Consider the following 17,964-nt stretch of genomic DNA (forward strand, 5'->3'; position numbering starts at 1 on the left):
TTATTGGACAAGCAGCTTGTTGTAGACACTTTTAGTTGGACCGTAATAACTCATTGATGCCATATATTACAATCGTTAATCAGTCTCATGCTCGATACAAGTCAACCATATGCATAATGACTAGACAGATGTCAATTATAGGGTTTAAAGAAGTATGCTCTTATACAAGATTAGAAGTATACACAAACAGCAACATTTTTAAAATGATTGCACATAGATTATCCTCGAGACAATGTAGCACATAAAACCTTGTTAGCTTATGAAATTAAAACCATATATTAGCTGCTTGGGATAAATGCTTGGAAATGATTGAGAAGGGCAATGCAAAATGGGTTTGAAGAGCAGCATAAAAGGAGAGTGATGAACAAGCTGGGATAGCCGAATTGTGGGCAATGCAGAGCAATTCTTTGAACTACCATTTTTGGAAACTTGTTTGTGATCATTCAGAATCATTAACCTTTTCCAATGCGGAAAATGTGATAGAGCACATATTTCCGTGATTTTGACTCCATTGCTCTCTATTATTAACCTGTTGATGGTTGACCAGGAACTATACTGCTATTTTTCCCTACCATGGGTCCAATTCTAGATTGTGTAGGCTTATTATTATTATTAATTTTAATTTATAAGGTGCAACAGCTACCCAAGAAGGATTCCACGGCGCCGACCAGGCCAAGGAACAGAAATCCGCTACTGATTATTGATTAAAAAGCCAGGGCTTTAAGGATCTGTGGAATTGGGTGTAAACTGTTTCTTTCCGCATAAGTGTGGGTAGGGAATTTCATAAGGAGGGGCCAAGATATGCGAACGATCAGCCGCCCATCCGGGATAGTCTGACTCTAGGCACAGAAAATTTCCCTTGGGTGGATGAGCAATGACAGCATGAAGGCACGTAGGGCTGAACTAAGAACTGCAGATACTGGGGGGCTACACCTGTTCTGATTTTGAACATGTAGCTCAGGGCTTTGAACATAACTCTGTTCTCTACCCTGAGACAATGAAGGTTACGCAAGCGACCAGAAACTGAGACAGCTCTAGGAATCCGGCAAAGCAGTCTTGCAGCAGAATTCGGAACCATCTGTAGCCTATGAGTCACCACCTTGTTGGTCCCCAGATAAAGCACGTTACCATAGTCCAATCTAGAGCTGACCAGTGCCTGTACTACTGTTCTCTTGGTATGCTCTGGCAGCATCCACTTAATTTTTTTAAGCCATTCCAGGATGGTAAATGAAGTGGCAGCTACCTTAATAGCTTGAGGTTGCATAGTTAGGGAGTTATCGATAATGACACCCAAGTTGTGAGCTTGGCGGGAGGGCTGAGGAAGAGAACCCATCTCACTCTGCCAGTGCCCGCAGAGATCTTTATTTTTTCCCAAGACCAGGGCCTCGGCCTTCTCTCCGTTGAGCCTGGGGTAAAAAGCCTGCATCCACAATGCAATTTTACCCAGGCCCAGCTGGAAGGGGGGGGGGCGAAGTCTTATCCGCCCTCTCCACTGAAAGAGAGAAGATAATTTGGGTGTTGTCCACATAAGAGAACAAAGACAGCCCAGGTTCTTCAGCAGCATGAGCCAAAGGTCTAACATAAAGGTTTAATAGTAAGGGGTTGAGGATAGAGCCCTGAGGAACCCCATAAGGAGAAGGATGGATATCCAAACTAATTGGTGGGGAAAAGACTTGAAAGGTCCGATTGGCAAGAAATGAAATAAGCCAATTGAGTGCTGAACCACAGATGCCCAGTGATCTTAAGGTCTTCACTAACACAGTGTGTGACAATGTGTCGAACGCTGCACTTACATCAAGCAGTACAAGACCCACAGTGTCTCCAGAGTGAAGGTGGCAGCGCAGTCTTTCTGTGACTCCAAGGAGAGTTGTTTTTGTGGAAAAACTGGAGCGGAAGCCATACTGGGATTGGTGAAGAAATGTTTGTGATTTGAAAAAATCAGACAGTTGTGAATAAATGTGTTTCTCTAAGATCTTTGAGAATGCCGGTAACAGAGAAATAGGCAGGTAATTGGAGGGCACATCAGGATCCGCATTAGTCTTCTTCAAAAGGGGGAGCACCATAGCGTGCTTCCACTCTGGTGGACCTGTTGCTTCCTGTAAGGAGGCATTCAGAAGGTTCATGATTACCAGCAATGATGGAAGACAATGGTTGTTGAACTTATTTAAGGAAGGAGGAAGACGTGTGTCAATGGCTTTGAGAAGCCACTTATGTACGGTACCCGAGAGAGTACTAAGCATTTGGTTTGAAATGGAAATGTTGGAGGACAAGATCTTGTTTAAGATTACCACATCAGTGTGCTTTCTTTGCAAAAACTTCCACCCTGCAAAATTCTGCATACATTTATATTTCTTCTCACAAGTTCCACCTGTTTAAATAGGCCTGAAGCGTACTGGGATGGCCCAGAAATTTCAGAACATGCATGTTGTTCGACTTTTCTCGCTGAGTGTTGGAGTTTCATGGTAACTGCATCTAGCATACATCTGCCCACTGCACCATGCACCTCCTCATTGGGCTCATGGTTGTCACCCATATTTTCTCTGGTCTCTAACACAGTTAGTAAAAACAGTATCTATCCTTATAACCTCGAGAGGATTCTTGATGTTCAAAAAGCATGACTCTGACAAGCCTAGAACTATTGATCATGCTTAGTTCTCTGACCAAGGTGTTTGCCTAAAAAGGTACCCATTAGCATTCTCTGCTCAAGAGTTTAAACTCAGTTAATAATAATAATAATAATACAGAATTTTGTATAGCGCGAACAGCTACCTCACGAGGAGGTGTCCCGGCGCTGAGAGAACAAGTGTATAAGACCGCGGAAGCTGGAGAGGGTAGCATTTAGCGTGACTGGGTAAACAGCCAGGCTTTCAGCAGATGTTTAAAACAGGCTTCAGATGGGGCCTGTTGGAGAGTAACGGGTAGTGAGTTCCATAGTTTGGCCACATTGGCCGAGAAGGTTCGTCCGCCCAGTCGGGCTCTTTTTGCTCTAGGGGCTGTCAGTCGCACATGGTTGTTGGATCTGAGCGAGCGAGATTGGGAATACCTTGGTAGTCGAACTTTAAGGTAATTTGGGCAGTTTCCGTATAGAGATCTGAAGGCCAGAGTAAGTGCTTTGAATTTTATTCTACTGGCAACTGGTAACCAATGAAGGGAAAGGAGGTAGGAGAGACTGAGTGCTTGAACGGAATCCTCATTAAAAGTCTCGCAGCCGCATTTTGGACCAGTTGTAGTTGCTGTATAAGGTACTTTGGTAGGCCCAAATACAGACCGTTAGCGTAATCCAGCCTAGATGTAACTGTGGCGTGGATTACAGTTTTTCGGCAGCTAACTGGTAGAAGTCGAAGGATCTTACGTAGATTCTTCAACTTGCTCATACAGCAGCCAGCAACTTGCTGTATGTGTGAAACAAAGGACAACTTATCATCCCATCGCACACCTAGATTTCTTGCTGAATGGCTAGGCGAGGGGGCTTGACCCATCTCTGCCGGCCACCACAAATCAGATGGTGGGGGGGGAGGGCTTTGCCAAAGAAGATCACCTCAGTTTTATTAGTGTTGAGTTTTAATTTATTAGTGTTCATCCAGCAGGCTACGTCTTGTAGGCACCCCTTGAAATTTAAGAAGGATGCCTCTGACACTTCTGAGTATGGGAACACCAATTGGGTATCATCGGCGTATGAGATTGCCTTGATCCCCCATTGGCGATCAGCGTGAAGAGTGGAGCCAGGTAAACATTAAATAAGAGTGGGCTCAAAGCTGAGCCCTGTGGGACGCCACAGTTCAGCGCTTTAGGTGTAGAAGAGACGTCCCTTAATGCCACCTTCTGAGTTCTTTGAGTCAGATAGGACTGTAACCACTCCAGTGCCTGACCCTGGATACCTATCTACACTAGTCGAGACAGTAGTATAGCGTGGTCGACCGTATCAAAGGCGGCCGACAGATCCAGGAGCACCAGCATCGCTGAGTCTCCCGAGTCCATCGACCACCTCACTGACTCTTCCACCTCAATTAAAGCTGTTTCGGTGCTAAATCCAGGTCGAAAGCCTGATTGCGTCTCGTGTAGAGTTTTGTTGTATTCAATTAATTGATTTAATTGCCGCTGGATAATTTTTTCAAGCATTTTTCCTGGTGCTGCAAGGAGGGAGATTGGACGGAGATTATTGAGATCCTTAGGGTCCCCATTAGATTTCTTCTTTAGGGGGAGAAGAGTGGCATGTTTCCAAATATCCGGGAACACCCCCGATGAGATGGACAGATTCCATATGCGCTGAATAGCGGGGGCCACAAAGTCAGCTATGCGGCTCCAGAATTTAGGAGGGCAAGGGTCGTCTGGCGAGCCCGATTTGCAGCGACTTAGTTCTTGCTTGACCATATTTAGGTCTATTGAATCAAATTGTGTCAGGGTAGCATGGTTCGGTATTAAGCCCGCTAAATCGGATTTAACCGTGGTCTTCACAGGCCCAAAAGACTTGTATACTTTCTTGATTTTAGAGTCAAAAAAGTCCGAGATGCTGTTGCAAAACGAGATTGAGAACTTCCCTCTCAATACATGTGGGTTTGAAAAATGACTGAACTATTTTAAAGGTTTCTTTACTTGAATGTTCAGCTTGCTGAATCGAGTTTGCATAGTACTGTTTTTTTTGCTTTTCTGATGGCTTTATGCAGTTTTTTTGAGGCTTCCTTATAGCAGGCCTTCTCTGCAGGATCATAATATAGCCTCCAAAGTCGCTCCAACTTTTTGCAGTGCGATTTTTGCACTCTGAGCTCCTCAGAAAACCAAGGGGAAGATGGGGAGTCTCGTTTGGATATTGTGGCTGTTGCCGGAGCTATAGATGTTAGCATATTCCTGATCCAGTCATTAAGAAGCTGAGCATCGGTGTCAGCATTGGAGGAGAAGGTCGGCAGGGTCTCAGCTAGGTGTGGACCCATAGTAGCTGGGACCAGCTTACTCCATTGTCTCTTCATGAACGAGCACTTACTGGTCATAGGTTTGTCAGCCGTTACTATAAGTTGAAATGGTATCAGGGAGTGGTCTGACCATATCAAAGGTAGTGGGGTGTTAGCCATCGTATTAGTGATGTTGGAGAATATCAAATCGAGCGTGTGGCCCGCTCTGTGTGTAGGGCCCTCATTAACAAGTTTAAGGTTGGCTGAGTTCAGAGTGGACCTCAGTAAATCAGCTGAAGAACAGTCTGTCCTGTCCATGTGAATATTAAAGTCACCGACAACCAGAAACTGAGGGTGAGAGAGTGAGCTGTGAATGATGATATCCATCAGAGTGGTCAAGATGGGCTCTTCCCCCCCCCCCCCCGGGGGACGGTAGATGACTAACCCTGCTAAAGATAGCTGAGCTCCTATCTGAAAGCAGAAGTGTAATCCCTCCAGACCCTGGATGGCCGTGGGGGCAGAAGAGGAGAGTGTGAGCTGTTCCTTAAATATGACGGCCACTCCCCTCCTCTTTTTCCACCTAGCCTTTTAGAGAAACACATTTTGTACCCAGGGGGGATAGCCAGTGCAATGGCGGTCATGTTATCATCACTGAGCCAAGTTTCTGTTAGAAACAACAAATCCCACTGGTGCTCTTCCAAAAGCTAAATTTTAGGATTTTGTAACAGTCACTCCATTTTGGCTGACTCCCTGGCTCTAGAGGACCTAGCATAAAGGCCAATTTTAAGAATGACACTCCAGTCTGTTAGCTTTTGGACTTACAATATCTACTTTTTTTTAAAGAAAAAGACCCTTGATCTGGGAGAAGCTTGGGTCAATGTTGGCTCTTTATATATTAAGGGAAACTCAGTTATTCTACAGCAATGCATGTGTTAAGGTGCATGTGGAGACAGGAAATACAGTTATCGCTAAGATATCTACAACAAAGGAAGGTAACCAGGGTTGCACGTTTCCCCCCATACTTTTTAACTTTTCCAGTGCTGACATCCATTTACAATTAAGTCTCATAAATACATTTTCCCAACAAATGCTCTATGGACTTGTTCCCGCTCTGTTTTTTCAGAAAACGACATTGCTTTTTAAGCTCCCCTCCATAGTTGATCATTAAAAAAGCTGGGCAAGCCTGCATTGGTATTTCATTGACTGTAAACATCACCCAGTCAAAGAATATTAAAAATTAGTTTTAAATGAGTTTGAAATATAGTTGTTAAAGAGTAGGAGGAAGCAGACCACAAGTGTTGTTATTTGGGCCTGCTACTTACTGACTGTTATTGGATGATTGTTAATGGACCCAATGGTTGCTTTTCAAATGCATACAACAAAAATTACAATCGATGGATGGATCAGATTCCACAATCGGTATGCCTTTTTATCTCTTTTGCCCTTAACAAAAGCATTTACCACAATCCTAATTCTTCAATGTGAATACAAGGCTACAAGTTGATGGCAAGCCCAACTGATTCCTATTGAGAAGCGCCTTATTGGCCCAACAGTCCATTTCTATGCAAGGTATTCCAATGGAACAGGTATTCTAATTAGCCAATGCCAGTTCTTTGTCAACACTCACTGAAGCCCCCAACATTTGAGATTTGCCATGTACCTCTCAAATACACACATTGGAGTGGCTGACAAATATAATCTGAATAGAAAGATACTGCTGTTGAGTACACTCCTAAAAACAGGTAGGCCCCAGGGTATAGATAGTAGAAGATTAAAATTCTAAAATATTTGTTACATTAAGACATTATATCAAGGATTAGAAGAGAGTCTGGTCTAAGGTTGAACCATGTTATAAACCCAAGGAACAGCTGATAACAATAACTGGGTACACTACTTGAAATAATTATGGAGACGTTTCATCTCCGTTTAACTGCTGAACATCAAGAACCTAATAATATTAAGCTAAGACAAATTTGCCCTTTTTCCCTCAGGGAATTGACTTCCTTCTGTTGTGCTATCAAATCTGGGCCACCAGCCAAATTAATTTCACCCTCAAAGTCTGTAACGCAGTGGTTCTCTATATCCAAATGGCGATCAAAAGAAGAAAGTCTAATTCACATACCAAGGCTCTAGCTTACGAAGAAAAATAGGATATATATTGACAGGTGTCCTTTAGGAATGTTATTCTCTTCTTGTACATCTTGATAATACTTTTATTTAATGTCCCATGTGGAAATTACTCCATGTACTTATCTCTCCTGGCACTGATCAGTTATTGTATTTTGCCGATTCACTTATAGAATAATTTTAAAGGTTTTATTGTACCGACTGTTTGCTTAATTATGAGAAGATCTTATTTTTGGAATGCTTTTATGATAGTACTTTTATTAACTGAATAAAGCTGAATTGAATTGAATTCCTCCCTCCATCCTGGAACAGGGCTGCAATATTATTTAACCTGCTGTATGTGAATTTATTAATCTCTCCCTGTCATCTGGTTGTGTTCCCCAAATAATGGAAACATGCTTTGGTGGTTCTTCTTTAAATAAAAACCTTTGCTGGAACCATCTAAACCAAAGAACTATTGACCTATATCATTGCTGCCTATTTTTACTAAGTTAACGTGAATATGTGAACAGACAACTCTCCAGTTTTCTGGAAGACCATGAGCTCCTCCATAGGATGCAGTTTGGCTTTTGCCACTCTTACAACACTGAGTCAATTATGCTGCTTATCTCAAAGTCCTCGAGCCGGATTAGGATGAGGGCAACACTGCGGCTATTCTCATGCTTGATCTCGGTGCCATGTTTGACACTGTATCCCATAATACTCTGGTTAATCGGCTCTGGAACAGTGGCACTGGGGGCAAAGCATTGCATTAGCTGGTCTCATTTCTGCAGGGCTGCACTTTTTATGAATCAGAAAAACCTGTTCATTTGATGGTTCGTTCTCTGAAGAAAGGAGTGCCACAGGGATCATCTTTGAGTCCAACCCATTTAATGTTTGTCAGCCCTCCTGCTGGGGTCATCGAGCAATATAGTTTTACTATTATTTCATATGCTGATGGCACACAATTGGTTATTAACATATCTCAGAACAGTGGGCACATGGCCTCTTCTCTCCATGCGTGTCTGTTAGAGGTTGCTACCTGGATGAACCTAATTAGTTTGAAGCTAAATGCTAGGAAGATGAAGATCTTGTTATTGGGCAAGCATTTTAACATCTGGTCCAGTGCCTGGTGGCCTGACAGTCTCAGTCCTTTACCACCTTGAAGCCCCAAGTTAAGAACCTGGGAATCTGGTTTGATGAGAAACTTTCTTTTGATGCCCAGATTAGTGTTCTTGCAGGAAAGTTTTTCAGGTTGCCCAGATGTATTGGGAAAATCATCCATCTCCTCCCTGATTCCACCCAAAAACTGGTAATCCAGGCATTAGTTGTATCTAGATTGGAATATTGGAATACTGTAATGTTCTTTACTTGGACGTTTGCCAATTGCGGTAGAACATGCTTCAACAGGTCCGCAATGTGGCGCATAGGGCAATGCTTGGACTGCCTAGATGCACCTCTACTAGCCCCACATTGAAAAAAATGCAATGGCTGTTGGTGAAACAAAGAATTAACTTTATCAATCAATCAATCAATCAGTGACACTTGTAAAGCGCGCTACATACCCGTAGGGTCGCAAGGCGCTGGGGGGGGGGGGGGTGGTGCCGCTACTGCTCGAACAGCCAGGTCTTCAGCTTCTTCCTGAAGGAGAGGTGGTCTTGGGTCAGGCGCAGGTCGGTCGGGAGGGAGTTCCAGGTCTTGGCGGCCAGGTAGGAGAAGGACCTTCCTCCTGTAGTCGCTCTTCGGATGCGGGGGACGGCGGCGAGGGCGTGGTTGGCTGATCGGAGGACTTTAGGTCCTTGGTTATTGGTATAAGGCTCCTTCTTTTCAGGGTCCTGCCTAACTTCAGTCTATGATCACTCCCTATCTTACATCTAGAACTCTCTGATTGTCCTATGCTAAACAGGCCTCTGTTCCAAAATTCTTTAGAGATTGAATTGGTGGGTGTGCTTTCATTTCAGTCAGCTGATACCAAAAATCTGGAACTCGTTACCCTTGGAACTTAATCTAAACTCCTCTGAAACAATCTTCAGGAAAGAGCTAAAAACTTGGCTTTTCACATCTGTTTAATTCTCTCCCAGTTTGTTGTGCTTCATTTCTTTCCATAGTCAGCTTCCCAGCTCTGGAACACTTCCTTGAAGTAGCCATCTGCTCTACAAGTGGCTTTGTTATTATTATTATTTTTATTAAAAACTCCATAAGTTAGCAAGTACAAAGGATGTATGTTATAGGGCAAAGCCTTGAAGTTGGGGTAGCACAATTTTTGCAAAATGTGAAAAAGAAGCGGTATCCAATGCAGCTAAAATAGGAGTATGCATTTGAATTTGTGTGTACCCCAGAATAGACAGGGAGAATAAAATAGAATTGATAGCCGGGAATGACGAGGGGAAACGAGCACATCTGAAAAATGTAAAAGAGTAGCTTTTCAGCCACCCAGACAAGAAAGAACAAGAGTCTATACCCTAGAGAGGAAATCAGAATTAGATTATTTATTAGGAAATGTTTAAGCCATTCCTACAGACACGCTGTCAAGATATGTCTGATAATGAGAGAAAAAGAGAAAAATTAAAGATGTGGAAATTTACATAGGTGGCTTTTGCAAACTTTGTGAATGTTTTTTATAAACTTCATATAATTCATGATGCTTGTGTGGTTAATTTAACAGCAGGTGGAAAGTCACGTAGTTCTTAATGGAAAAGACTTATTTTTTGTGAGAGAAATATCTTCAAATAGATATTTCTCCCAAAAAAGTTCTATGAAGGAGTCTACATTTTGTGAGTGAAAAAATATTCAACATCCGTATGAAACATCAACTTTAAAGAGCAGGACTTTCATTGGGAAAAGGACCATGGTGAAGACATAGATGATGACTATTGACGGAGCGGAGATATAATATTTAGAGTTTAAGAAATCTGATTATGACAGGATTTAAATGCAAAAAACTATTGACCATCCAAGCCTCAATGACTTTGAGATATTTCTCAGCTGATTTATTTAATTCATAGGGAAAAATACTTATAATCTGTAAAGGGGAGTATATGCCAAGAGCTGATCAGGTCATTACCAGGTATTTTCATTAGAATGCAACATTGCCTAATGGAAGGAACTAAACTGTGTAAGTTTAACACAAATGTATCAATTTTTACATTAATAAAATGACTGGTATATAATACTAATAATCAAATCCCTTGAAAGGTTGCAAAAAGCATTTTGTTGTTTTGTTATGACTAGTCACTGCTCATGTTTCTGTTCTGTCTTTGGTTGTAGTACACAGAAGGAAAATGGTTTCTTGCAGAACCTCAGTTTACCCATGCGGCTTTCCGAAACAGCAAGGCAGTGGATTGTCAGCTGCCAACTGATGGATATCACTCTGACGGCATGGATTTGATGGATAATAGACCAATCGTAATGTGGCAAATCAAGGTATTGGAAGCCCACCTAATAATTTGCCAGAAAAAATGATGTTGATTTATGCACTTGTGATATGTTAACACTCAAGAAATTGTGATTCTTGCATGATTACATTTTACAGGTTTCTAATGATGGGTATGTCTACAGTAACCCTAAAACCATGTCTCTGTATGATGGTGCGTGCCAAACCTGTGACCCTCAATCTGATGGTTTCTGTACCCTAAAGGTAACATTTTTCCTAAACATTGTAAAATATTAATTTGTCTCCTTGTTACAAAAATGTTCTAAAAAGATCGAATCGCTTTGGAATGCTTACATTTGGTGCAGGTTTACACTTTGTCACTATAAATACATGAGGTAATATTGCACATAGTGTTTTGATGTGTATTTTGAAAGGCAAAATGCCCTATTTATAAGTGGAGTGCTGGAAGATTAAAGGCGGATAGGGCTTGTTTTAGTCCCTTTCTTCTTATGTCTACTGTAGACAATCCAAGACCAGTTAGGAAATTGTTCATTTTAGGAAGACCGAAATCTCTCATAGCCATAATGTAGATAAGACATACCTGGTTGATGGCTCTTTTCTTTCCTTGTAGGCGCTTAGGTGCCTGTTTTTTCAAAGTTGCCTGTCTCCACTACTTCTGGAGCCATCTTGGAAAAAGCTTGTCCCATTTTAAATGGTTTGATCAGTTTATGATTTGGTTCTCCCTTTACTTGTTGCCTTATCTTTAACTGTGCCAGAAATCTTCTAGCACAGGGGAGCCTGTGTTTGCCGATGAGATTGCTAGACCTCAGTTAAAATGTTAGTTTCCCCTCACCTGTTTTTCTTCTCAATCGCTCTCGATGCCATTGCAGTGCTTGCAATGCCCCCTCCCCCGACACGCCCCTCTCCTGACAAACTTCCTAAGACTGCTTACAGCGCATCCGCGCAGCAGGTGCGCCTAAGGCAAGCCCATCCGCACCCGTCCGTGCCCAGACCATACCCAGCACCCGCCGACCCCTGGCCGTTTTAACCCAGAACAACACCGGTCTCTCCGCAATTCAAAAGAAGCACTGCTCGCTCGCAGGCTTATCGGTAAGACTGAAGATTGCTGATCCCTCATAGAACCATCTTTTACCTCTTGTCTTGCTTGTAATAGCAGAATAATCAATCTTAGCCCTTCAACTAAGGAAAAGATTTAGGAGAACTCACTGGGTAAGAAGAGTGGAGTACTAGGATCCAACCATTAGGTGTTAAATGCGCGCTTATGCACACCTGGTCCCACATTAAGCACTATTTTGAATTTGCAGAGTTTCTCTCAGGACACCAAACCGATTTGGTGCTCGTCACGGAAACCTGGGCTGACGATAACTCGGGCCCATAACTTAATGCAGCTGTTCCTGGTGGATACAAAATCTTTTGCTTAGATAAACCTAATAAAAGGGGTGGAGGTCTGGCAGTAATCTATCAAGATCACATCCTAGCTGCTTTTAATTCTGCGTCGGGCAGGGGCTTGAAGCGCGGGTGTTTAAAACTGAATTAACTAAAACTCAATCATTTATTGGATGCTCCTCTATCGTCCACCAGGACCAAGAGCAGTCTTTGCTGATAAGAGCATTCTGCTCTTGGAATGCACTATACTGAATTCTGACTCCAGTAATTGGTCGCTTTAACTTCTAGCTAGAAAGTAACTTAGATCCTAGAACAGAATGACTATTAGACACCCTCTCATGCTTCGGTCTCTCCCAGATAGTCAATGGACCTATTAATCGGGCAGGAAACCTATAGGATGGCATATTTTCTAGTAATCCCAACATCGAATATTCCTACTCGTTCCCGCTGACCTGGTCCAATCAGAATATGGTAAACTGGCAGATAAAATGACAAGACAGGCTTTCCCCAGTATTGTGTAATAAAAAATCTGCTGAACATGTATGGCACAAAATACAAGGTACTGAATTAAATCCCCTACTTATAAAGTCACTGTCCGAAATAGGGATTAATCTAGATCAGGTGGCGGAGGACTACTCCGACTGAATTAGCTCCGCCCTCAATGACATTGACCCCGTCAAACTAAGAGCTAATGATATAAAAAAGGTATCTCAACCATTGTTTGATCAAACACTCAGGGCCGCCTAACAGGATTGTAGGAGACAAGAGCACAAATGGCATAGGGGATATAAAGAGGAAAAGAGAGAATAATATAAACTCTGCCTAGCAGAATACAAAAAGCTTTTATTCCCGGTTAATTCAGGATATTATGCAGAGCAAAAAAAACTAGCAAGTGATTCTAACGAAACTCTCTTTCAAATAATAAACAGCTGACCCTTCCCACAGCAAGCAATGCAGCAGTAAATGACCAACACATCAGTAAATAAGTAACCAAGACATTTGTGACTGTTTAGCTAGTTTTTTTCGGGAGAAAGTTACGCACATCTTTAACAGATTCACCACTAGCATACATGATGACAGCCAACCCTCGGAGGTGGGTTCCAAAATTGCGGGTTCAGGCAATTTGAGGCTCCTTCAGTGGAGCAACTCATAAAGATCGTTCCCAGCATTAAATCTGGATCTCCTCGGGATCCCAGGCCCCAAAAATAGTGCAGTTAGCACCTGAAGCAGTAGCATTATATCTGACTAATATTTTCGCCTCCATGTTTGAGACAGGAGTCTATCCTACCCCTTAGAAGTTAGCATCAGTTCTTCTGTGACTATAAAAAAATCAAATCTTAATGTCAGAGACTTGAATAATTTCCAATCCATATTATGGCTTCCGTATCCAGCCAAACTGGTGGAGAATGTAATTAATGTGTAACTTGCTCCTTCAGAAATACAAATCCTCTCCTTGATACTCAGTAAGGCTTCAGGCAAAGCCATAATATGGAATCGGCACCTACAACAGCAGCGGCCGCTACTACAGTGAAGTGGTGAGGCAGGGAAATGTGTAACACAAAAAAAATAATAAATATTAATAAACTTACCTGCTATGACAGCCGCCGCCTACCTCCTGATCCTCTCCTTCTTCCAGGAACTGCTGTACACTGCGCAGGCTCCCAGCTCCCAATCCCAACGCTGCTCAGATGCTAGGAATGCTATTCCCAGCATTTGAGCAGTGCTGGGATTGGTCTGAGCACCTCGGCTCAGCGTCGAGACATTGACTGGGATCCTGTGTTGGTTTCTCCTCCCAGCTGTACAACACAGCTATTTGGAGAAAGGGTAAGTGCACATGTCGCTTTGGCTGGAGCTCTGGAGCTGGCCAAACCATCATGCACACTTAGCAGTGCCCACCACTCCCCCCTCCTCCCTGGTTCTCGCTGCAGCATCATTATGCTTGTCCCCAGCCCTCCCTTGGCTGGCAGACAGCCTGCAGGACGCAAAATAAAATAATAATAAAAATGTTTTATTATCATTTAATTTATGTCCTTTCCTCTGCTGGTTTTCATTAGAGGGGGCGTCACTCCTCTGCCATAACTGGGAAGCCGCCACTGACTTATATAGGCCATGGAGAAAAGTAGAGCGACCCTGGATGTAGGCGGAAGTGGCGCCCTCATCCTGCTGGATTTGTCAGCGGCCTTCTATACAGTAAACCATGAGCTTTTGGTTGACTGTATATGAGAACTCTGGTTAGAGGGTGCAGCTCTGGCCCTATTACAATCATTCCGCTCTAGGCGGCGACAAGCGGTGTCTGTAGGGGAATTCCCATCATAACTTAATTCTCTGTCTTGCAGTGTCCCTCAGGGATCATTGCTGAGCCCCACAATGTTCAATGTATACATAACACCTCTTGCTACGCTCATAAAATCCTTTGGCTTATCATTAGCATCATATGCTGATGCCACCCAAATAATATTTTCCCTTGCCAAAAATGTTGGTCATTTCAGTGACATATTTAAGAACTGCATGAGTGCAGTAAGAAAATAGATGGACTGTACTGCCTAAAGTTAAATTCAACAAAAACAGAGGTCATTCTGTTAGTGAATAGCCCATCTTTTTGTTCCCCAGCCTGGTGGCCATCCTAACCAGGATAACTCCCTATTCCTGCTTCGAAAGTCCAAGTCTAGGGGTGTTACTGGACAGGGAAATGAAATGTACAGATCAAGTAAATAAAGTCACCTCCTCCTCTTCCCATGCTCCTAGAGGTTTCAAGAAGATTGAAGAATTCCTACCCTTCGAGCTCCTAAAAACAGTAGTTATTGCACTTGTGCTAGCATGACTTGACTACTGTAGCATGTTTTTAATCTTGCCCAAGGGTTTGTTAACCGCATCGCTGCGGCGGCTTTTCCCGCTGTGTGCAGCGTTTTTGAAAAACCTGCGTTACATGACGAGCTCAGCTCGTCATCAGCATACGAGCGCCATTACTGATGACGAGCTGAGCTCGTCATCAGCATCGAAGGGGTTAAATACATTTGCAAACTCTTCACAACGCCGCAGCTCAGTTACTCTTGAAAATGTCAAAATTCAAGTCTGCAAAAACAGCAGTCAACCAACTTCACTGGCTCCCAGTAAGAGAGCACACTATCTTCAAGGCTTTGCGTCTGGCCTATAAAACCCTTCACGGACAGGGCCCATCCCACTTCAAGAAAAACCTTAGATGGTACCCCCAGGGTAGGAGTTTTTGCGCTTCAGCTCTGCAAGGTGCTTAGTGGTGCCAGCTTTCAAATGCTCCTCTTGAGGCGGTAGACTTTTTTTCAGTCCCACGGCCCTACTTTGGAATCATCTTCCCTATGAACTGAAAGCAGCACCATCACTCTCTGTTTTAGGAAATCCATAAAAACATGGCTTTATATCCAGAAAACGTAAGAAATATCATAATTGAGTCTCACCGTCCTTATGGCTCGCATAGCGCCAAGATGCCTCCAGGCAATCGTTGCACTTAATAAGACTAATCATTCATTCATGAAGAACCTTAACAATTCAAACCTTGTCAAAAGTTACACTACTATTCTTACTGCATACAACCCCTCAGACAAATAATGCAATATGCTCGAAGTTTGAAACTTGGCCTACTTAAATCAATAGAACTTTCCATTTGGGGATTTAACTATCAGTGTGTCATCTGCATTAAACCCCCAAAATTCAGTGAAGAAAAGACAAATGCTTTATAGTGTGGGTGCAACAAAACTAAGCATTAATACTCTTTAGATACAGCAAAGACAAGAGAATAAGAGTGTGTAGAAGAATGAATTAGAAATTAAATATTGCCATGCAATAAAACCTCTCGACCTGAAATAATGGACACGAGTGTAGAACTCAACAGGTCAGTAGAAGTAATCATTTATATTTCTGCCTCCTTGATCTATCATATCACTCAAAGTAAAGACGTGATTCAAAAACACATCTGCCAAAATAAAAAGTCATTGTTAATGTATAAAAAATTACACTTTTAGGCAAAGGTTAATGTAATTGATAATTACATGAATGAGGTGCACTTATATATAATGAATATAATGCAGGTGGGAATACATTTTGAATTATTTTTAACAATTGGATGTAGACAAGGGACAGACCTGCAGTCAGGGTTGAGTAGTAATTTTTTGAATAGTCCCAATCATAGTTTTAGCTGGTTAATCATGCACTTAATCTACGTTTTCAGCTGCAGAATCTTCATTCGTGTCATAAAAAACAAGTAATAGGGGCAGAATGGAGTTATATTTGCCCCCAAACTAACAGTGCCTCGAACTGTCGCAGTGAAGTATTTCAGATGGATTTGACTCCATTGTGTATATATAAAACCATTTTTCCTGAAATATAAAAAAGTTAAGAGATTGAATTTCTTAGAATGTCATCCCCTTGCCAATGCTTCACTTTTTATCTTCACAGCGTTCTACCAATGGGAGAAATATAAGCTGCTTACCTCTGTACAGTTTAATAACTTTGTCTATTTATGAAACCTATTGCACACAAGGGAAGTCATCTTCTACAGGTCTTCTTGAAATGCATACTTGCCATTATTTTAACATTTAGGATTTTGCTGGTAAATTCACCCATTTCTCAGTAGGCTTTTTCTGTGTCACTTTAGAATGGTCACATTTTTACATTAGGAAAATTAGTCCCCAGTGTTCTTTCCCACAACCAAGGTACCTGCAATTGTTCCACAGTTGGCAGAACCCTGAGCACCCTTGTAAGTTCCTAGTAAATGGTACCCCTGGTACCTAGAGCCTGGGTACTAAAGAGGGTCCCTAACAGCTGCAGCATTTATTATGCCATCCTAATGGACACACCACCAACCTCATGCAGCCTGCCTTTGCAGGCTGCATGAAATTGTGCAGACAAAAGTGAAAACACAACATGGCACACATCTTATGTGCCATGTCCTCAGACACTTCATAAACTATATATAACTCACCCCTATATCAGGCATAAGAGCTCTAAGGCAGGGTACATTACATTACAAGTTAGAACATATCTGCATGAGCAAATATGCCCCTGTGCTAACTAGTCCAATTGCTAGATAATACAAGTGAACAGGGAAGTCATCTTGAGTACATGTACTGGGCGCGGGTCATTTCGAGTTCCCCACCTACATAATGGTGTCACTGAAACCTATAGTGTTTTGTATCAAACATCTTGTCTCAATAAATCCATACTGGTATCAATAGTGGATTTATTAAAACATGCACCCAGAGGGCACCTTAGAGGTACCCACTGAAAACCTGTCTGCTGCCTAAGACTGGTTTCTGACCCCTGCAGGTGAGAGCCCATGCTCTCTGAGGTCAGAAACAATACATGCTTCAGCTGGAGGTTTTGCCAGCTCCTCCAAGCAGGATTGCGAGTAATCAACATATCAAAGCAGGAGACTGCAAAGGCCACTGCAAGCAAACAGTGTAAATGGAACCCCAAGCCAAGGCGCCATATGGCACCGGGAGAGGTGGGAAGATTAGCCAGTCCAAAGGCGCGTTCACTATATGAAGTGAATACGAAAAATAGAATTTCACCATCTTCGTTTTTGGTGAAATTATGTACGCTCGGTCAGGGTTATGCCCACTTCCCACAGGAATTTGTCATATAGGGGGTGTAGGCACCCCAGAGGTAACTAGCCCATTAGCTACTACCTTACATTCCCCTAAACGCCCCTACATTGAGTATTTAGGTGGCACCCCTGAAACCAAGAACTCTGATTCGATGGACACTAGAAAAAGAGGACATAGAAGAGCGAAGAATGCGAGAACTAAGGACCAGCTGCAGACTTTTTGGTGCTAAACCCTGCCTGCACCTGTCCTGACAATTGTGACAAACCGACTCATCCTGCTGCTGTTCATCTGCCAAGAACCCCGGTCAGCTGCCAGCACTTTGCAAATTGCCAGCATTCTTCACTTGAGTAGAGGAGTTGGTCCCCTGCAGGCACCAAACAGCAATGTCTGGTCTACCTTTCTGCCACCCCAGGGTTACACCGAAACAGCAACCACCCAGGAAGAGGTAGTCATGCTCCAGGAGGTCAGATCCGTCTGCCCATCAAGTGCTAAGATGCAAAGATGAACCGGAGCCACACAGCACCAATACCTTGGGCACTGGGCCCCTTGCAGCAACCAAAGCCTGTTTGAGTTATGGTATATAAAGATTTCTAAAGTGCAAGGATGCCTCCAG

The 17,964-nt window shown here is 42.7% G+C and overlaps 1 protein-coding gene across 1 annotated transcript in view; it reads left to right on the forward strand.

Moving 5' to 3' along the window:
• Positions 1 to 17,964, forward strand: part of VWDE (von Willebrand factor D and EGF domains) — a 395,553-nt gene that overhangs the window by 267,736 nt on the left and 109,853 nt on the right. Inside the window, exons 14-15 of the mRNA XM_086941980.1 lie at positions 10,260 to 10,415; positions 10,525 to 10,629. Coding sequence (XP_086798106.1) covers positions 10,260 to 10,415; positions 10,525 to 10,629 — 261 coding nt within the window. The remainder of the gene's footprint in view (positions 1 to 10,259; positions 10,416 to 10,524; positions 10,630 to 17,964) is intronic.

The sequence above is a fragment of the Lissotriton vulgaris genome, chromosome 10 (assembly GCF_964263255.1).
Source record: "Lissotriton vulgaris chromosome 10, aLisVul1.2, whole genome shotgun sequence".
Lineage (NCBI taxonomy): Eukaryota > Metazoa > Chordata > Amphibia > Caudata > Salamandridae > Lissotriton > Lissotriton vulgaris.